This window comes from Lethenteron reissneri, chromosome 24, assembly GCF_015708825.2.
Source record: "Lethenteron reissneri isolate LAM-NWPU_2019-01 chromosome 24, ASM1570882v1, whole genome shotgun sequence".
NCBI classification, from domain to species: domain Eukaryota; kingdom Metazoa; phylum Chordata; class Hyperoartia; order Petromyzontiformes; family Petromyzontidae; genus Lethenteron; species Lethenteron reissneri.
The window spans coordinates 3,038,168-3,060,435 of NC_083802.1; the positions used below are offsets into that span (position 1 = coordinate 3,038,168).

Consider the following 22,268-nt stretch of genomic DNA (forward strand, 5'->3'; position numbering starts at 1 on the left):
CCTCCTCCACCCTGATGGTGGTCAGGCCACGCCTATCGACCCCGCCCACTTTGTCAGGGGTGGATGGGGCAGAGCTTCCTGACACGTGTTGCGTGTGTTTTGGTAATCCGGTGACACGAGTTCGATTCCCGCTCACGGCCGACACCAGTGACGATTATGTGAACCGGTCCTGGGCCTCCCCTAGGTCGACTCAGCCTCAACTGAGTACGTGGTGCGGTGTTCAAACATCGCCACTGGAGAGACAAAGGCGGTCGGGCATGGTGCTGGCCACCCACCCTCTCGTGTGCCGTGCAGGATTTCATAGGTGCTCACTACGGGGCCGTTCATAAATGACGTCACGCACCTAGAGGGGGGGGTCAGACATTTGTGACGATGTGTGACGACGGGGGGGGGGGGGTTGAGGAAATGTGACGTCACATCAAAATGCGCAACTTTAAATAAATATAGACAACAGGTTCTACTTGATTAAATAGACTTTTTAATAAATGTCTTCTCCTACAACATCAGAGTGCAGCGCCACATTAAATACGCACTACAATGACAATAGTTTAATGCGATTTGAAGCATGTTTTTTTGGGGGGGGGCAGAGTTTTGTAACGTCATATTTGAGGGGGGCTCTGACTTTTTGTGACGCCGTGTGACTAGGTGGGGGGGGTCAAAAATCGTCAAAAATCGCGTGACGTCATTTATGGACGGCCCCTTAGCACCGTTGGCTACATAGGGTTCGAAAGATTTCAACATACAGACCTGTTCTCCACCTGAGGACGGCTGCTTACGTAGTGGCCGAAACGTCGTGAGAATTATTTATTATGTTTTATTTTTATTATTTTATTATTTTCATTCTACGTGACTTTACCGAAAGAACCAAGAAGATGAATCCCTGCAGTCACGAAAGCTTTAAATCGAAATACAGTACATATACTTAGGGAGCTTTAGAGGCGGGTGTGGGCGGGGCGAGAGGGGGTTGGGGGCGGGGCGAGAGGGGGTTGGGGGCGGGGCGAGAGGGGGTTGGGGCGGGGCGAGAGGCGGGTAGGGGCGGGGCGAGAGGGGGTTGGGGGCGGGGCGAGAGGGGGTTGGGGGCGGGGCGAGAGGGGGTTGGGGCGGGGCGAGAGGCGGGTAGGGGCGGGGCGAGAGGGGGTTGGGGGCGGGGCGAGAGGGGGTTGGGGGCGGGGCGAGAGGGGGTTGGTACGGGCCGAGAGGCGGGTAGGGGCGGGGCGAGAGGGGGTTGGGGGCGGGGCGAGAGGGGGTTGTGGGCGGGGCGAGAGGGGGTTGGGGGCGGGGCGAGAGGCGGGTTGGGGGCGGGGCGAGAGGGGGTTGGGGGCGGGGCGAGAGGGGGTTGGGGGCGGGGCGAGAGGGGGTTGGGGGCGGGGCGAGAGGGGGTTGGGGGCGGGGCGAGAGGGGGTTGGGGGCGGGGCGAGAGGACGGTGTGGGCGGGGCGAGAGGCGGGTGTGGGCGGGGCGAGAGGCGGGTGTGGGGCGGGGCGAGAGGGGGTTGGGGGCGGGGCGAGAGGGGGTTGGGGGCGGGGCGAGAGGGGGTTGGGGGCGGGGCGAGAGGCGGGTGGGGCGGGGCGAGAGGCGGGTGTGGGCGGGGCGAGAGGCGGGTGTGGGCGGGGCGAGAGGGGGTTGGGGGGCGGGGCGAGAGGGGTTGGGGGCGGGGCGAGAGGGGGTTAAGGGCGGGGCGAGAGGGGGTTGGGGGCGGGGCGAGAGGACGGTGTGGGCGGGGCGAGAGGCGGGTGGGGGCGGGGCGAGAGGCGGGTGTGGGCGGGGCGAGAGGGGGTTGGGGGCGGGGCGAGAGGGGTTGGGGGCGGGGCGAGAGGACGGTGTGGGCGGGGCGAGAGGCGGGTGGGGGCGGGGCGAGAGGCGGGTGGGGGGCGGGGTGTTCGCGTCCGGGTGAAAGGGGAAAGGCGGCAGCGGTGGCGGCTCCACATCGACTGCTGCGGTGCGCTCGCAACTCTCCTTGCACGGGCCACCTCGTCACACAGACACGTGATCTCGTCACCTCGTCATACAGACACGTGCTCTCCTCACCTCGTCACCCAGACACGTGATCTCGTCACACAGACACGTGCTCTCCTCACCTCGTCATACAGACACGTGCTCTCATCACCTCGTCACACAGACACGTGATCTCATCACCTCGTCACATTATCTCGCTTGACCACCTGAATGTGAAATTGTAGCTGTTGTTCTGCGTCTACATCAGCTGCCATACGAAAGAAAGTGCGCAAAGTTGACCTAATGGGCCCTTGTTTTGGGGAGTGTGGCCCATTGCTCTTACACAATGCTCCATACGTTCTTAGACATCCACTTTACATCACCTCTGAGTAGCACGATTGGCTATACGTTTTTTTTTCGAGTTGATAATCCAAGAGACCAGAGAATAGCCTAATTTGTAAGAGTGACCTGGATAAACAAAATGACAAAAGCAGTACAATAAAGGACAATGAATAAAATATACATCAGGGCAAAAACCAAATAGAAATCGACGATATCAATGGAAAATTAAGTCTCGGAACAAAAGTTGGCTGGGATAAATTCGTTTTACATTGGTGACGTAATGACTGCAGAGACGACCGATTACTCTGAATGAGTACTCCAATGTAATTTAATGTAGATGCACAGTGCTTCAAAGTTGTCACTGGCCAGCGTGCTAACTGGTAAAGCACTGCATTTGCTCATCTTTACCACACCCTCGTGGGTTACCTGTAAAAGGCAGATATTCTGCCTATTTTAAAAACAATGAATTAGCTTTGTTGGAAATTACCGCGTAGGGTCAATATTTCGAATCTCAAAACAATACAATTTATTTTTAAGTAAATGAACGTGTATATTCATGACTGCGGAAATAACATTCCATGAAAATCTAATTTTCCATTACGCTACGGCTTAAAATCAATCTCAAACAGCCAACTAAAAGCACACGCTTGAAGTTAGCTATGAATGATACGGTGGGGAGATATTTTTTTAGGGAATTCAATTAAAAGACCCTTCAGCAAAAAAAACATCGGGAGTGTTTTTAAATCCTTTATATTAAGTTCGCTTGCTTGCTTAGGACCGTGCAAATCTTTCGCTCGTTTTTAACCCACTTCCCGTGATCCAATCGAGCTGACATTTTCCACACAGACTCGTTGTGTGTGACAATTAATTTTCATGAAATTTTTTTTCCAAAATTTTACACTTCAGGGAAAACAAATTAAATATTTAATTACCAATTGCTTAATACTGGCAGACAATCATCTGACCCATAGATTGCAGCCATCTCAAGCCAGAGGACGAGAGAACTCTAGCCGCCACGCATATAAAGGATTTAGAGTGAAAAACTTTGTTTTTACGGGTTTACTTGTTTTCTTTATGTAACACACATCTTTGCAATCTGCTGTGCGTTTCAGGCAGGGGCAGATGTAAGAGGTGAGAAGCCCGGCGAAGAGTGGCTCGCGTCGGGTGATTTGCCACATCACTCACGATGGCGGGGCGGGGAAGAGGACGTGGCCAGATGACCTTCAACATCGAGGCCATTGGATTCGCCAAAGGAGAAGCACTGCCTCCACCCACGCTGCAGCCACCGCCGCTCTTCCCGGTGCGAAAGCCAGCGGTTATTCGTTCACTCGCATCCCGTTGCTCTTTGCACAGTTGTAGCACATTGCAGCCCGGTCTCTTCAGCTATCCTAAGCTGAGTAAATTCGGATGCATCATCTGCCAGTCATCTCAGTCAGTCAGGCTATGGCACCTGGTTCTGTCTTGTGACCTGTCAGCGAGCCTTCGACACTTCACGTGGCTTCAAAGTGCACCTGGCCTGGCACGGGCGCCATGGTGACGTCACCGCCACTTCGTGGGGATTGGCGGCTGTTGTCTGTGTTGTTTCCATGTTCTGTTTTTGTCGTGTTTCTATAACGGGGTGATGCTTTGTCTGCACTCGTCAAAGCATCCATTTACTTATCTGTGTGTATCACTGTCTTCACAGATTTTAATTGTCTCTATGTATTCACTTTTACGTGTCAAACATATGTCGATCTTACTCGTTTGTCGAACCCTTTACCTTCACTGTTCATATGGTGTCCTCGGTGTCGCTATCTTATTGGGTCTATATCTCTGCATTTCCTTGTTACATATTTTGACTCCTCAGTAATTACTTACAACCCCTTTGTCAAATGTTTTATAAGCGAGAAATACATTTAGGTTAAAACACATTTGAATTGACAGTTTTGTTATTTATTGATAAGTAGTCATGTACAAAATAACACGTTTATTCTCTTTTTTCAGTTTGTAATTACTTTTGTGAAATGTTTACATGAATTTGTAGCCCAATGAAATGATGTAATACCCACATTTATGTCTCCCCCTTTTACATCGTTTTGTAAATACGTTATCACTTTATTAATACCGCTAACTGATCTGCATCGCTTCAACCCCAATCTTATGTCGCTCACAGCATCCATCCTTTCTCGCCTCCTCATACCTTGTACACGCACTACATAAAAAAAACTACTGTAGAGTCCAATATATAATTTAAGTACAGTATTTTGGCGATATGGAAAAAATGTATGCAGAATCGATATTCGTCGTCGCACCTTACAGGAATGCATCCCCGACGTACACCGGGCTTTCACTCTATCACTCCTTGAGCCGCTGTCTCTGTTGCCGGCAGCCTCTGGAGTACCGTCCGCTGCCGCTGCTCGCGGGGGAGGAGACCGACTACTTGCTCGCACTCAAACAGGAGCTGCGCGGCGCCATGAAGAACCTGCCCTACTTCATCAAGCCCGCCGAGCGCAAGAAAGGCAAGAGTCGCGCTCGCCCGACCCCATGGCTGTCAATCGGTAGAATCACCGCTGCTCTTTTGAAATGTCGCAACAAGTAACATTCAAGTTCAAGTTCATGCATTAGGTATAGCCCTGTGAGCCATTCTGCTCTTGAATCGGGTGCAACCGCAACAAACAAAAAACATGAACAAATTAACATCTTTAAGTGAATATGTGACTAAGTGCAAACAGAAAATCCAAGAAAAGACAGCAAAATATTGCAGAAAAAAACACCGTACATGCATAAGCTCATCCCCTGCAGATATTTACACAGAGAGGTTCTGTGGTATACAAGGTGTTAAAGCATATTAATTGGTTCTCAGTCTTCGGGTCATGAGCCCAGGTGGAATTACTGCAATAGTTTGATGGAATGAGGCAAATTCGATTTGACCATTGCATACATCAGTTGGGAAGATTTGCGAATCTATAATAATGTGTACCACAGTGTTCGATCTGTTTTGCAATATGAATATTGTGTTGCCAAAAAGCATAAAGAGCAACGTAAAAGTGTTGAGGGAGGTCCCACAATATGCTATATGTATATATTTTAAAGTTGCTGAGTCTTGTTGAGAGGTGTTGACATTAATGAGATGGTTAAAGAAAAAAAACCTATACAGTAAAACCTTGGATTGCGAGTAACTTGGTCTGCGAGTGTTTTGCAAGATGAGCAAAAATTTTAAGTAAGTAATAATTTGATAAACGAGCGAGGTCTTGCAATACGAGTAGTACGTGTATACGCTTTGTCTGCCGAGCGTCACGTGATCACAACTGGTATACGAGTGCTTTGGATTACAAACACGTTTCCGGAACGAATTATGCTCGCAATCCAAGGTTTTACTGTATATTAAATGTTACGTGACAGCTGAATTGGGCCTGGTGTTCAGGGTTGGCCAATTACCGCTACCACCCACAGCATAGAGCTGTAAGGGGTGAGAGGACACAGTGAGGACACAGAGAAACAACCACAAAGAAACGAGATGGACACCTCTTTCATTGGTGAACCTGAGGGGTGCAAACGTATTTGTTTACCCAGGTGGCCACAAATATGTTAAGTTCTGCCCTCAGCAAGACATCATGCTAGTTAGCGTATTTTTAAATAAGATGGTTCACATTGGTTTGATAGTTGGCTACCATAATTGTCTGGCAATGTTGAACATTACCTGGGAATTATATACCATTTTACAAAGTTGGTTCTGAAGAACTCCCGGTGATAATTGACTGTGCAATTATGTCTCCAAGATCATGAGTTGCTCATAGACCTGCTATGCTTGAGTTGGACCAAAAACCTTCCAATAGACAAATGTGCTTTGCATGCAAGCTCTGGGCAGCTGGAAAGTTACCTTATAAACATATTTCACAATTCACATTTGTTTAGATGTTTCCAAGTTCCATACAAAAAAAATTTGGTATATTTTGTTTACGTTATGTTAATGAAAATGTGTTGTTTACCTCTTTATTGCGATTCTGCAGATATTGAGCGGTATTCTGACAAGTACCAGAGTAAAGGACCTGCAGATAACGCCATAGACTGGGCCCCAGGTGATGTCCCTGCATGCCTTCTGCATTACCTCGCCATGACAAATAGTGGGGCTTCACTGCTGCTTGTAACCTACCTTCACAATCGTATCTTGTGCAGTATGGTAATGAAAAGACTTCTCAGACAAAAGCACCCGCAATGCATGCCCTGTCTTAATACAAATGTTTTTCAACTTATGTAATGTGAATAGCTACCCAGTCAAAAGACACTGTGCTTGTGGGTCTTTGTATTGGAAGTCGTTGTGGTATAAAAATCTGGTTATAAATCTGGAAATTTAAATGTATGTATGCATGCTGAACTGCTTCACACCGTATGTAGCCAACTGTGCTAATTAGAGGTGCGGGGGAAGGACAACACACTAAACACAAAAAGCTATTCTAAAGAAATAAATTATCTATATAGATTTAAAAGTGCATCGCTCCAGTGGCTTCCTAATATCGGAAGGAAGAGCATTCCAGACGGCCGCAGAGGCGCATCTGAAAGCGCGCGATGCAGTGACCATCTTTGTTCGATGGATAGCCAAAAGCCACTGTCAGGATGGACCAAATGTCAGGCAAATGATGAATTAATATAAAGCGAATTATGGACAATTGCCTAATAAATTGTTTTTTTTCATTAAAAATACTTTTTCAGGAGTCTTACATCTGGATGTTTGGCCATATCATCTTGATTAAAACATGCATACAGAGTAATAACACTGAGAAATTCTCACACAAACGTGAGAAACCTGTGTGAAAAACATATACTACCATCTCCTGACCACATTAGAGTCCTGTATATTATGATATATATCTCAATAATTCATAGATTTAACTGCTAAAAGGAGTGTTTAATGCAAGCCATGGCTCCTACATTGTATAAGCTCACACTAACACTGAATGTGGTAATTACAACTTCCAGCTTCAACAGAGGAATTAAATATACAAAGCTTTAAAACCTTGGTATTGTGGTGTCACCTTCATCATCCAGTCTGTCCCCAAGGATGATGGCCTCTCTTGCATTGGGAATTGCTCGTCCTTCATCTTATAGGGTTGTTATATATTTTTACTGTGCGTTCGCTTGTGACTAGCAAGACCAGCGTTTGAACTGCTAGATCAGTCCACGTTGCAGCCATCCCGGATGGTCTTGCATTTCCATAAATAATTTTACTCGTGTACATGAAATAATGTCATCGCTCCATCGCTGCAGTGGTCGTCCATCGTAGAGACGGACGGCGTGTCCTGCACTGTGAACCCAGCCACCTGAGTTTGATTCGTCGCTCTGGCTAACATCAGTTGTGAGTGATGGCTATGCGTGTGATATTTTGAAATTACTGAATTCTCACATAAACCATTCACTCCCTGTGCATGTCTCTCACCCTCTAGCACTTCGGTGCTTATCCTCTATGTCAGTGACTGATTTTTCAACCCTCTGTGAACGTTGATCTCTGTCAGACTGGAGACTGTTGCCCAGAGAGTTGAGGATACAAGTCCGGAAGGCGACCAAAGTCAGTGAGTCCCCAACTTGTATTAAAGTTCTAGATTTGAAGCTTTCGTGACTGCAAGGATTCATATTCTTAGGTTTTTTCGGTAAAGTCACGTAGGTAAAACATCAAAATTAATGAAAATAAAATAAAATAAAAATCACGACGTTTCGGAGGCAACACAAGTCTCCGTCATCAGGTGGGACCGTCACAGCCGGATTAGCTGCATCGAGGCAATGATTCAAGATGTAATCCCTTAAAAGCAAGTTGAGGGGGGAGGAGAGGGGGGGGGCTCATCAGAATGTGGTAGCCAATGAATGGAACGTATCGGGAGGGAGGGGGGCGGGGCTCAAAGACGGCACGGAGTGCCAAGTACAACACATCGGGAGGGGGAGGGGGGCGGGGCCAAAAGAATGGAGGATGGCTTGGACGCGGTCCATTCTTTTGTTGCAGCGACTTTATGCTCTAAGACAGTGGTTCTCGACTAGAGGGACACGGACTCCGGGGGGTACGTGCCAATGTCCCAGAGGGTACGTGAAGTGATTTATAAATATTCATATATGAGAGTCATTGGTGAATAATTGTGTATGAATCTGCCAATATAAAATAAGCAGGATAAAATTAAAATCCATATGTTAACCTCGAATGATATAACAGACCTTTCTAAACTCATTGATCATAAACAATGTGGTTTCCAAGAGAAACCAGCTAGCATGAACAAATTACATCATACATGCATAGTGTCCTTGGAATTTTTGTATTCGCTTCCAGTTACTAGCTAGTGAGGACATCTCACAAAATTGACAATTGGTTAAAATATTGAAGTTCGTTACTCATACATCTGTTTCTCAGAACCATGTTGGTCAGACAAGGGGGTACTCAGTTGAAACAAAATTCAACAAGGGGTACAGTAGCCGAAAAAGATTGAGAACCACTGGTCTAAGAGATGACAGTAGAATTTCTACCTCTGGGCTTCTTATCTGTGACTTGTGTCATGTAAAAGGTTCAGTTGGACCCGCATTTCATTGTGATCTGCAGATTGGCCGTCTGTTATCGATAAATTAAAGGCTAAGAGGAAGTCGGCAGACATATTTGAGAACAAGATATCCTAATTGGCAACTTATTGTTTACTTGGCTGATGAGATGAAATAGTCGATGCTTGCTTACTCGGTCTGATTTGCAGCGATCGACAAATGCGATAATGCGAGTGATGTTAAGATTTGTTACATGCAGATTCACGTCCGATATGTGTGTTCCAAACTACAGAGATATCTGTATTTTGGTGGGCCAAATGGGTTTAATGCTCAATTTGAATTTGTTATCAGTAATTTGACAAATGTAACACCAAGTATGGGGGTAAAATATTACCTTTTAAAACCATCATCTGACAGCAAAACAGTTGTGAAAATGTGTGTGTGCATTGCACGATTTATGGTGAGTTAGAATTATGATACTTGAGATAACAATATCTGTAATATTTTCATGAATAACATTTTTTGTCTACATTTTCCCTTGAATAATGGAGCAAGGGGTAAGGCCAAGTGCAGCCCCATCACAATCACTGGTCCAATTCGTCATGATATGGAGTCTTGAGCACGACTGCTGTAATAGTCATGCATGGCCTGATGTTAAGTATAATAATGGAAATGATGATCGCAATGGTTATCCCATGATGATGATTGTGATCATTTTCATCTGCCACGATCTGTCCGCTGCTAGATCGGTCTATGTTGTAGCCGTCCCTCACGGTCTTGCATTGCCATAAATCATCGCGCTCTTGCACGTTAACTAATCTCATCGCTCCATCGCTGCAGTGGTCGTCCATCATAGAGACGGCGTGTCCTGCACTGTGAATCCGGCCACCTGAGTTTGATTCCCGTCCCCGGCTAACATTGGTCATGAGCGATGGTTGAACTCTTTCTGCCCCCCCCCTTCATCAACCTGTACTGGCCAACGTGGTGAACTCTGGGCATATGACCCCCACCACTAACACTTTTGTGTCAGTGGTGGGGGGAGGGGCATTCAATCAGCAGTGGATTAACAAGAGGATATACATGATTATTATGTCTCTAATATTTAACATAAATAAAATAAAACGCAGTGTAGCTGTTCAATCCTTACAAGTGATTTAGAAAATGTCTATTCGTCATTTATTAAGGCCTTGATTTGTGAGAGGTTGATTAACTGCTTTAGTTTTTGTAGTCTACAAATGCCAGGCATAGTGATATCTGGTATTAATTTGGCTTGTGTGAACTCAAAGTATGTTGCCAATGGTAGAAAACACTTTTTTAAAATCAGCTTACTCACATGGAGGGTTGGCTTCTAAATTGTCCATTTTTTGGTTGTCAATGATCTTTGTAAACAGTTTATAAATGTATGATATTAGGCTAATGTGTCTGTAACGATTTAACTCAGCCTTGTTTTTCTTCATCAATCGAATATTGAAAGAGATTACCTTATTTCTGTTTCAATATTTAATAAATAGGTCTGCTAATTTTGATCTAACAGATTGGCACGTTTTTTTGATGATGTCCAGAGTTATTCCATCTTGTCTGGGAGCTTTCATTATTTTATTTTAAATGTGAAATCTGAAGCTTCACTAACATGACTCTCATCTTATTCCAGGGGTTTGTACATAAATATAATAATTCATATATCCCAGAATTAAAAAAAATTGATTATTATTTTCATTGAGGATTATGGCAGTGGACGTGTAGACAATTTAGCACCTAACTCCATACTCCAAATCCTCTATTCAAATCCTAATTGTGCATCAAAGTTGACCATCTGTAAACCACATCAAAAGTTCTCTAATGCAGTACATCGTCCATGGAGTCCCACTGAGTATCAACGCCTCTTCGGTATGATCCTCTTTTGGAATATTTTTTTCCCAGTTTCTAAATGGGTGTTTCTGCATGTGGATAAGGACACATCCCTTGCCCGTATATAAGGAACACACTCAGGCAGTCTATCACAAACCTTCTTTAGGTCCTGGCTCGTACAGGAAACACCACACTTCCCCAGCAGGTGGTGTGTGTGCCACACGTGTGGTTGTATCACCTCGTTGTCAGCTCATCTCATCTCCGAGCAGCTGTTTTTGGGTTTGCATGACAGCCACCGTCACGTGACGCTCGGTGTATTAATAGAATTATAGTGAAAACAACTCACTCAGCCATTGCTGCCTATCTGGGTCTTCATCAAAGTGCCTGCCACGGAAAAAAAGTAGTGCCCTGCATTGCTTTACTGAAACACCACGTGAATGTTAGTACAGGGACTCTTCTGCTTACGAACATTCCACTTACGAACTTTCAGAGATACGACCAAACCTGTCTATGTCCTGTTGCCTGTTCTGGACCGAGAGTTGTAAATTCAACCGCCGCACAATAGATGGCGGTGGTGTCATCTACATCTGCAGAACGTGAAGAACTAGTGGCATCTACAGGATTTTATACAACTTTTAAAGCCATTCCCCGTGTTTAGTGTACATGCCATACAACATGTTCGGAATCGACAGAAGTGGACTTACAAATAAATCGACTGACGAACCTGGAACATAACTTGTTCGTAAGTAGAGGAGTCCCTGGAAAAGGCAAAGGTGCAGCCCGACGTGGCACTGCTGGCGGAAGGGCCTCCGATAGAGGGACCCCGAATTGTTTTCTTGAGTAGATCGTTTTTACCACGTACAGTATACAGGCAGACCTCGGTTAGCGCTCAAGATGCGTTCTTAGAGATGGGAGCGCGAATCAAATCGACCCTAAATGGGGTCATTGTAGATATATAGGGATGTGGGGGGGGGGGGGGTGTTCTCACTCGCAAGCGCTGTTTAGATTTTTTTATTAAAATTTTTGTAACATTTTTCTCAAGGACAAAGAGTGCTATAACGAATCAGCGTTCTACGGGGTCGCGCTTAGCGAGCTCTCCCTGTAGCTATTTTTTTATATTGGGAAACTGCTTGGTTAAAACATAATCTTGCAGTACGTATAAAGCACTGCTGCCAAATGTTCATCCAATCCTCATGAAACAGGCATTTGCACCTTTAACATCTAGATTTTTACATTAATGTATACAACATTATTGTTGCAGGATGCATGTGGATGTGTTTTCTCTTATTTCGTCAGAAAAAGCTGTGGTTAAGACACAGTTGCCAAAACCCGAGAAGTCCAAGAAAGCATCAGAAACAGAAAATCTTGAAATGCTAAAGAATCTGGAGGTAAGTAGGTCATCCACACCCACAGCTATTCCTGTACTCGTTGCATATGGCTGCTCGTTTAAATCAGGAAGCTATATTTTTAAGTGGTTAAAAGTCTGCCCAGGTGATTAAGCGGTAGAACGGGCCGCTCACGATTGTAAGGTTGAAAGTTAAAATCTTGATTGGGGGTTGATTTAACCAATCACCACCCCCCCCGCCGGGTTTGCTAAAATGAATACCACTTTGTGGGAAAATTAACATTAGTTCTGTGGATAGACTTGGCGCCACCATATGAATGTTGTAATTTCCACCACTGGCTCAGGGCTGTAAACAAAAAGGCAAACACCGCCTCAGTGGTCATTTGAGTAGGAAATCACTTCGACTTAAGCACGCCACGAAAAAAAACGCCAAGGACACAGCTTATTAAGTAAAAATGGTTCCGATTTGCATTAATCTCTCCTGTGTAAGGACTCGTGCACCCAACACTTCTTGCTGCTTTCCCAGACCTTGGAGCAGAAGGAGCAGCAGGCTCCGTCAGACGAGGACGGGGCTGAGGAAGAAGAGAAGGAAGAAGGGGAGGAGGCTGAAGAGGAGGTCCTCGACGAAGAAGAGTTTGAAGAGGTGAGCATGAGCTGTGGCATTACCTGGCACATTATCGCTCAGATTCACTTGGTTCAAGCGACTTTTTATCTTGTTTGGCTCACACCATCAAACACTTTAAAATAATTTGTCCTGCAAACCCTGCATATAATTCCCATTTTCGATGTAATATGGACTGTCTCGCCATTTTAATTGTATTACATGTATACTTTTAATATCATTTTTTCCAATGTAAATATTTTTGTAAATTTGCTCGATTATAATAAACCCACTCTAATCCACACTCACGAGAGGGCTTCTGTGTAGAGACTTTGCGGATAAGCCGAGCCATCCTTGGACTCTCTCGATGGTCTGCCAGCGAGTTATATTGGCAAGTCGTCCTCAGGCCGCTCCTTGTCACTCTGTCTGGTGTGGTGACCAAAAAATTCAGAGTGGTCATAGAGGTATCATCCATTGTTGTAAAATTATAATTATCAGCATGAATATAGCATCGTAGTCCAAGCGTTTACATGTCCGCGATGGCGTTGGCAGCACGCCATTGTACTGATCTTGGAGAGAGTCCCAGGCATGTGATTACATCTAGTGAGTGATTGTTTCCAATGCTTTTTGTTACGTGTTGTTGAAGATCACTCGTTCTCTTCAGGTAAAAAAGCGTAAGTTTAGAAGTACTCCGTTTGCAGCGTTTCAGCCACGCAGTTCAAAACCTATCTAATTCTACGGTGAAAACCCAGGGAGACACGTCAACTCATAAACCGAGCTTCCCTTGTACCCCATCGATGTTAGGAAATGCAATGCATTGTGGGAGCCACTGAAGCTCGACCATGAACTGGCAAATCGTACATTGCTGCTTTAATTCTAGCTGGGTTCTGAGAATTGAGAGATAGCATCTGAACTTAAATTTATCCGAAATGATTGGTTTCACTGCCATACCCTGCAATGGGTATTCAGGTGATATTCAAACAAGACCAAGCACCTGCGTTCTTTTATTTTGTAGCGGCTTCCTTCAATGAATGAGCGTTGCACACACTAGAGCACAAGAACAGGTCGGACGTGTTGGTACGACTGGGGGGCTGTCGCGGGGAGTGGCTCTGCGTGGGTGCAGCGCTGCTGTGAAGCCCTTAGGATAGGGGGGGGGGGTCTCTTTCAGGTGCATGGGGTTCAAACCACGTACATCAAACTCGTTTGGTTTTTACGTGTCATGATCAGGAGAGTTGTGCATTTATGTCAACGGTGTGGGTTTTAAAAAATTATTTCTTTATTTTCATTCAACACGAGCCTGGTACAGAGCACAAACCGTGACAAAGGGAGGGGCACAGAAAGACCGCGGACTGAGGCCCCGAATTCGGTGCTCCCGGGTTTAGGGGAGGGGAGGAAATTGGGCGCTCACCTGCCCCCATCCAGGTGGGCACCACGAGCGGGAGTGTCGGTTTTTATATGGGGTGGGGGGGGTATAAAGAAAGAGGAACAAAACAAGGGGGTAGAACAGAGGTCGCAAACGGGTTTTGATTCCTTACCCGTACCCGTACTTGGCCGCACCAGGGTCGCAAACGGGTACCTGTACCCGGCCGAACCCGTACCCTACCCGTACCCAGCCGGGTACGGGTAGGGTACGGGTATCGGGTACCTGATTGCGACCTCTGGGATTAAGCCATGTTGCAGGCGTGGGTGGGTTGATTCTAGGAACTTGAATTGTGAGAAGAGACAAGACGTTAGGAAATGAGTGACAAACAGTTACTCACCAGTGACTCATGATCTACCCGTACCCGACCGCACCAGGGTCGCAAACGGGCACCCGTACCTGTACCCGGCCGGGTACGGGTAGCCGGGTATTGGGTAGGGTACGGGTATCGGGTACCCGGTTGCGACCTCTGGGGTAGAAGGGACAGGGAGGGTAGGTGGGGAAGTCAACAGTGTATTTAATAAAGTATCTAGCATATCTGTTGCAAGCGAGAGTGGCGTATGTATTTTTATTATGGGATTCATTCGATGTCACACCTGACTTACACCATACTGATGTCGTGTGGTTGACGTGGCAAGCAGAGGAAATGCTGTTTGTAGTATTTCAATAACATTACTGTGAGTCATGGTGGGATAAAATACAAAATGCCTCCTTGCCGTCAAATGAAATGCTGCGCCAAGTCTTCCTTTATGTGGGCCAATGCCAATGTGAATCATCGTCTGATGGAATGGTTTTAAACTCGTAAGGTGGATCGGTGCGCTGTCTTAGATCCAAGCATGTTCAGCATTTTTAAAGCCTTTGCTAAACATAATCACACCTGGAAATGTTATATTGCTATGGGCACTCATAATGAACAACACATCACTCACAGACCTGTGAGTTGTAAGGTGGTTTATCCGATTATATTCTGCAGAAGGAAGTATTTCGTCACTTTTGTTTTCAACAGACAGTCTTGACTTTACTTAGTCTGATATCTGGGGCAATTTAACCCAAATATAGTTGAAGTCTAATTTGACTATGACCAAATCACATACACATGCTCATCATCCCATCGGATCTCAGAAGCTAAGCAGCGTTTAGCCTGGTTCGTAGTTGGATGGGATACTACCAGGTGTTGTAATCTTGAGATGGCGGTACAGTGGTTGATCCATGAATGTGTCTGCGGAGCTGCCTGGAGTGTTATCACTTGTACACATGGATTTCCTCCAGATATTCCGATTTTCTCTCACATGCCAAACACTCATACATTAAGAATTGGCAAAACACCTTAGTTGAGGTTCATACCTCGCTACTGGATGAATGACGATGTATATTCTGTTGGTTATAAACCTTGTTTGAGCATATGTGGGTTGTGAGGGGTCAGATATCACTCACCACGGATGTTATCTGTGGCCAGAAATTCGTCTCGGTTGGCTGGGTTGATAGTATAGCACCCTAACCACTCTGACGCAAACTCTTCCCTATATGGCTAAATCAATGTCAGTATTATAATTGTTTCTTTACCCTTCTATCTGGCAACAAAACTGACACCTTTTTGCGCCTTTTGGCGTCATCTGGTCCAACCCATATGAGACTAGGCTCGAAGGAAAGCTGTCTCGGGTGTGGACCAATCAACTTCAAGGACAGTGCACATTATCAGAGTTATGTTCTTTTGTTTGTATTATGACTGCAGGTATTGCGGTCTATGCAAACATGACTCCTTGCAAAAAGGTGTCAGTTTTGTTGCCAGATAGAAGGGTAAAGAACCAATTATCATATTTTTACTGGCAAATGAGGTCCCCATAGTGTAAATGTCAGTATTATTAATGCGGTATTATTAACACAGTATTATTATTTATTAAAGGTCTCTGGTTAGATCTCCCTGCACAGCAGTTGAAACAATGGGTACGTTTCTTAAATCCCCCACCTCTGTCTGCCCAGAAGTAAAAATGGGTTCATCGCAGCTGATCACCAGCGGGTTGTGTGTGGTGGGGTAAAGTGAAGGGTACAGCCATTTATTGTAAGATTTCTGGCTCACGTGGAAGAGTAGGCCAAAATAGTCTCTTAGAGGGTCTATCCAGAGGCCATTCTGCCACGCCGCAGTGGTGCGGGCAAGCGATTGCGGAGCGGCACCTCTACCTCTGGTATTAAAGTTTATCACTCCCCATAACGCATGCAACAAGTAAATGCAAACATTACCTGGTGTGACCGAGCGAGAAAATGCATGCAGTCGCAGCCACCCTCAGCGAGAATCAATGCTCCCACTGTATGTCACTGAAGATCCGAGCATGCTGAGTTTGAACTACAATGTGGCCCCAACTGATTTTCGCACCAGCCAGACAATGTAGTCGTGTAATTAATGACTGCATAATCATGTGACTGATGTTCCTTTTTAAAGCAAAAGTGGCGTAAAATCAAACTTTCAGTTTTGAAAAAGTGGTTTTAGGGGCGTCAAGCTATTTTCGTTTAGCTATTAACTTCGTGATTTTATTCCGGTTATAAACATTATTACTGTTGCTTTCATCAATAAAATGCCACATAAGGTCCAAGGTACATTTGATCTACATTGTCGTATGTAAACAGAGTCTATTTACTTGCTAACTCTTTACTTTGCTCCCGTATAGGTTTAAAACACCTTCATTAGGTTAGGCTTGAGCTGTAGACTTTTTTCTGTTGGACACTAGACATAGGCACTGTGACAGAGCACTCCACTCACAGAAGGTTGCAGGGACAAATCGGGGTCTGTTTTTGAGTCAACACTTCATCATTTTCATAGTCCAGTAAGTTTCTGGGTTGCGGAAGGACCCGACTTATGGAAATCCAACTTTACGGAAATGTTCCCATAAATCATGTAAAAAAAAAATGAGTATGCGGATTTTTTTTCCTTTCCGTAAGCGCAAATAGTTTAGCGTGTGGTGAAGTTTCGGATGAGTACTGTGGAGTGTGGCGTGCACCGCGCCGCTTTATGTCTCGCTCCACCAAAACGCCGCCTTCACGCAGCCTGAACTGCACTAGGATGAGGGTGAATGGGAATTTTTGTAGAATTACGGAATACTTTTCCTTTGTAGCATTACGCAATTGTTTTTCTTTCTATACTCAGAACTATATATTTTTTCCACCCATTTTCATATGGATATGTTTTATATATAAATTTTAGAGTTTATTTCATTAGTTATTTACTGTCTGTACTTTAACACAATTACACTTTTATTACTTTATGGTCTCAGCCGACAGTGATCAAAGAATTCTAAGCCTAGCCTAATGCACGTTAAACAAATATTTGGAAGTTACTGCTTTCTTATTCTTGGTTCTTTCGGTAAAGTCACGAAGAAGGGAAATAATAAAGTATTCTTAAAAAATATTTTATTATAATTTTATTATTAGCTTTAAATCGAAATTTACTGCGTTCTGTTAACAGTTACAATATGAAACACGAATTTTGTTCCTGGGTAGTAAGTGTTATTTTCGAATTGCTTATGCCTTAAAAGTATAGAAAATGGCTATTCCCTACAAACGTTGCTTTTGTGAGCAGGGCTTTACGTAAATGAATAACACAAATGCACACCACGTTTTCTCATTGAAAATAGGTACAATTCAAAATATCACTGTCCTGGTCACAAAAGCAAAGTTGTGGGGAATAATAGCGATGTTTATTATTAATAATATTGGTCGAAAGCCTAAGTGTTAAACTAAATAATCTCCACCAGCCTATGGCCCTTGCAGACCAATAGCTGGCAGCAGCAGACGCATGTGCTGAGACAACGACATCAGGACAACACGTGACGCAGTAGTGCACATAGCCACCCTGTAGTCCCGCAACCAGCTTCTCTGCACGCTGTGCAATATTTATATGCAGATATATATTTAAATTCTGCTGTAATGGGTCTCGGTCCAAACATATGTTTGTAGATATATCCCTACAGATATATGTATTTCCTCACTAAAAAAAGAGGTTGTCAACTTAAAAAAAATAAATGCGACATTTTAACAAAATCCATAGCAACCCTTGCTTTCTATTTTATATCAACGGTCAAAAGCACGCACCACTAAACGCTCCCCACGCTTGACGTCAAGCGAGCGTGCGAGTTCTCCACACTTGCGTGCAGTTAACCGCACATTTGACATTTGACTGGATAAGTGACGAACTAAAGAGCATTGGCCACGTTGTCCTTCCACCCACGCCTCCAATTATCACGGTTGGCTACGTACGGTGCGATTTCAACATATGTGCACACACAATGAGAGCGCTCAGCCATAGCTGCCCATGTGAGCACCAAGAAACATTCCTTCCACCGAGACCTCAACGCCGGTACTCACTGCCTCCTTGAGTTACAAACATACAAATGGGTGAAAATAATTAAGGTGGTTTTTTTAAAAGTCCATTTAAATGTGCATTCAAAATGTTTTCTTTACAATAAAAACTGGTATTGTGAAGGGAAATAATGAATGTAATATTATATGAATCTTACGTTGACTTAGCAGCATTATGGGCATCTAAGCTTGTTACAACAATTTCTTCCAATGGTCTATAGCAAACTTGACTTAATGCCCTCTGCAGAACTTGAATTTGAGCTCTTCTATTCTGGGAAATGTTAATCACCTGTTTGTTAAAAGTAGTGTTTGCATGTAATTGCCATGCTATTTCTGTCAATAATGTTTGAAAACCTCTCCCATGTGAAATATATGTACATAAATGTATTGTTTTTAGTTAAATGTGTGGCCTTATCGCTTACTTGATAACGCCACTTCTGGCAGAAGGGTCTTCACGAGAGGGAGCTCTCGAGAGCCTCCCTCTGGATGGTACTTGGCCTACTCTTCCACACTGGCCAGACATCTTGGGCAAGCTGGGAGTACCCACACTGGGTAATAACCATTCAGTTTAGTGGAACGTGTGAGTGCACTGTATTATATGACCCTGACAACCTGAGTGTGATTCCTGGCCACAGTTAAAATCAGTAATGAATGATATTTTAACCGGTCCTAGGCTACCCTTCAAGAGCCGACGTCAACCACCGTGGTAGACTTTAGTCAACAAACGCCCACAATCAAACGGACGTGTGTGAAAGAACCAAGAATATGAATCCCTGCAGTCACGAAAGCTTTATATCGAGATTTTCATCCATCGTAGCATTTGAAAAAAAGGGACTGTAAATTGTTATTAATCATTTCATAACAGCATAGTGCATTTCAGTTAAGCCAAACCCTATAAAGCCAGGGAGAACCAGTTGTGATACACATCTGGATTTCCACTCTAGCCTGCATTACCCTGTGCTGTAAACAGACCCGCATTCTCCGGGGATAAGAATGTCACTGCTTTTGACAGGACATTCATCCAAGCCCCTTTTTGGTTCGCACTGTTTTGAAAGGCGAGGATTTTTGCGAAGATATATGCCAAACGTCTTCTGAGTGTACGTAGCCTTACATTCAGAAGAAAACTCAGGACCGGTTTTGGCATAAATTGTCTCTTCAGCAGTCAGGCTTTCTTGAACTGCCAATCTTACAGGAAGTACCTTGTATATAAGATATGGGTTCTAGTTCTCTGCAAAATTGTATAATACCTAACATAAAATAATAATTGGCGTCAATATGGGGCTTACAGTTGCCTGATTATCTATTTTGTTATCTATTTAATCTATTTAGTAAATAATATAACAATGCTAATGATTAATTTCCAAGAAGAGTTGACGCCTCTGTGTTTAATGGTGTCCTGCTGCTGTCTTAACAAAATGCCACAACCACCTTGGGTGTTTTTATAGCTTGCAGCTATCACAGGCCTGTGTGCAGAACATGTGCAAGTATGGTGACGTCATCAGAGCATTAAACCCATTCTGGGACTCCTATTGAATACACACCACTTTTACCTTTGTGGTACATAGGCTCATCCGTATAACTTGAGATGAGCTCCTTCTATATAGGAAACCTTTAGCTTTTAACCCCTCAGTCACAAGAAGCAAAAGTTTGATTTCATGTCATGTCTTATCACATCCTCTCCCTCTAAACCTCAACGAAGTTTTTGCATCCGGTGCGACTTTGTTTATATACGATTGAGGGAACAGGACAATATATCAGAGAATGTGTGGGTAGGATTTTGCCCTGGGATTGTCTCAACCATTCTTGAAGCATCTCTTAACTAGTTTGGTGTCCCTTTGGCAATCCTGGTAAACATACACGGCGCATCGCTTGGCAGCAATAATGTTGATATCGTTACAACCAACTGGTAACAAGGGCACTATAACAACAATCATTACAATTCACATCCAGAGCATGGCTCCCAGCTTGGCTGCACAAAGTTACAGGCTGGAGCATTGTGCACAGTAAACGTGAACTACGGCTTGTCCTCGCAGCAGCTTTACCTGGTCATCGGACAACGATGGTCACTGCTTCGGCCGCTTTCAGATGCGCTTCTGTGACAATCTGGGATGCTCTTCCTTCCAATATTCGGAAGACACTGGAGCTATGCACTTTTAAATCGCATCGATTGAAAACGAATTTCTTTAGAACTACTTTTTGTGTGTAGTTTGTTGTCCTTCGCCCGCACCTCCAATTAGCACGGTTGGCTACGTACGGTGCGAAAGAAGTTCAGTATACATACATATCGCATGAAGAACCACAGCAAACACTCCTTTGCGATGTCACAGAGCAGAACCTGCCTTCTGGACCTTGTCTCACGTAGAATACAGGATGAATAAGTATGTCTTCTGAGACCAGGTCAAAATTATAATTAGTAAATGTCAACTATTTACTGCATGATTATCCAGTCAAAGGGTACTGACGATATGCTGAAACAAAGTTATTCTGTCATGCAAATAAGCACCCTTTGCTAATCTCTTCGTTTTGGTGTGTGCAGGAAACGGATTACGTGATGTCGTACTTTGAAAATGGCGAGGATTTCGGCGGTGACAGTGATGATCACATGGACGAGGCGGTGTACTAGCTTGTCGCGATAGATGGATTTCCACTGCAGCACTCTTCAACGCCACGGGTTACAGCTCACTCGTAACACTGAAGCACCGAGTGATCCACGCAGAGATGCAGAGACTAGACCACGAAGGACTCGATTCACTTGTTGCTTATTGTTTCTTTTCATCCTCTTGATGAAAACGGGCTGCCACGGTGGTGGGATGTTAACTGCCTCGCCTGGTATACAGGAGGTCGTGGGTTCGATCCCGACCCTGATGCCTGTGTATGTGGAGTTTGCGTGTTCTCCCCGTGGTCGTGTGGATTTTTCTCCGGGTCCTCCGGTTCTCCCCTGCACATTTATAAACACTCGTTTAGAGTATTTGGTTGCTATAAATCTCGACGTGATGATAAGCCACTTCGTTGAGCTTTCATTTGTGGCCAGGTCGCTAATAGTCTAAAATTAACAATTGGGTAAAACTCATTGGCCTTTTTTGATCAAGTTGTGAATTTGGCCCTGAGTGTGCACTGGCCCACTGAGATTCAAAACACAGTTAAGAGCAGCATCGATTTTTAGAACAATACACTGCAGCGCAGTCCATCTGAACACACATGGATGCAAGTAACACTGTACAATATAGCACAACAGTCCACTGTGGAACAACGCTAAATCGTGAACCACTACGATGTAGCTGAACAGGACACGGAAGTGTACACGTGTAACCTTAATCATGCATCTCCCACCGTGCTGTTTATCACAATTTCACTTGGGTTTATTTTAAAACCTGGAAATATTTTTCAATTTTGTTTAATAAACGTGTATGTTTAAGTACTGTCAACATTTCAGTTATTTGCATTGAAGACAATGTACATTAAACAACAGCAATGCTACAGCAAGTGTGGGTATATGAAGCACTGAATATACTTGAATATCCTCATCTCCAGGAACCAGTTGAGCTAATCTTTACACTCATCATACCTGCAAGTCATTTGCATGATGCGTCTGCTCTTTGACAACAGAGGAAGTCGACTTTAGCACCCAGATCAGGCCACATGAACCTCGCTGTCAAAGGCTGCAAACGTGAACTTGAACATTTTAGCTGTGGCTGGCATCCACTTTCTTCAGCCCTCCTCTCAGTGCAGATGTCAGATGGGTGAGGCTTAGAACGCTGGCCCATGCAGGTGATTTGGAAATGCTGTTAACATGGTGCAGGCTTCCAGAAAAGCTAACAGGGAAGGTAGTTCCAGATAAGATTTTTATTTAGCGAATGCTTTTACACGTGACAGTCATCCATTTAGAACTCCAGACATGCAAGAAAAATAAATGTTTGTCAATGTTCATCTTCTTGG

General features: G+C 44.5%; 1 protein-coding gene across 1 annotated transcript; it reads left to right on the top strand.

Annotated features, from left to right (window-relative positions):
- Positions 1-1,876: 1,876 nt before the first annotated feature.
- POLR3GL (RNA polymerase III subunit GL) lies at positions 1,877-21,747 on the top strand. Its single transcript, XM_061557978.1, has 8 exons — positions 1,877-1,938; positions 3,389-3,576; positions 4,645-4,774; positions 6,266-6,334; positions 7,766-7,822; positions 11,913-12,004; positions 12,488-12,604; positions 20,869-21,747. Exons 2-8 carry the CDS (start codon positions 3,463-3,465, stop codon positions 20,953-20,955), a joined length of 666 nt encoding a protein of 221 aa, XP_061413962.1. The 5' UTR covers positions 1,877-1,938; positions 3,389-3,462; the 3' UTR covers positions 20,956-21,747.
- The last annotated feature ends 521 nt before the right edge of the window (positions 21,748-22,268 follow it).

Bases quoted from the DNA above. Each gene is read 5' to 3' on its own strand.
- POLR3GL (XM_061557978.1), top strand. From the start codon at position 3,463: ATGGCGGGGCGGGGAAGAGGACGTGGCCAGATGACCTTCAACATCGAG. The intron at 3,577-4,644 runs GTGCGAAAGCCA...TGTTGCCGGCAG, and splicing joins AGCCACCGCCGCTCTTCCCG to CCTCTGGAGTACCGTCCGCT. The intron at 7,823-11,912 runs GTGAGTCCCCAA...TTATTTCGTCAG, and splicing joins CCGGAAGGCGACCAAAGTCA to AAAAAGCTGTGGTTAAGACA.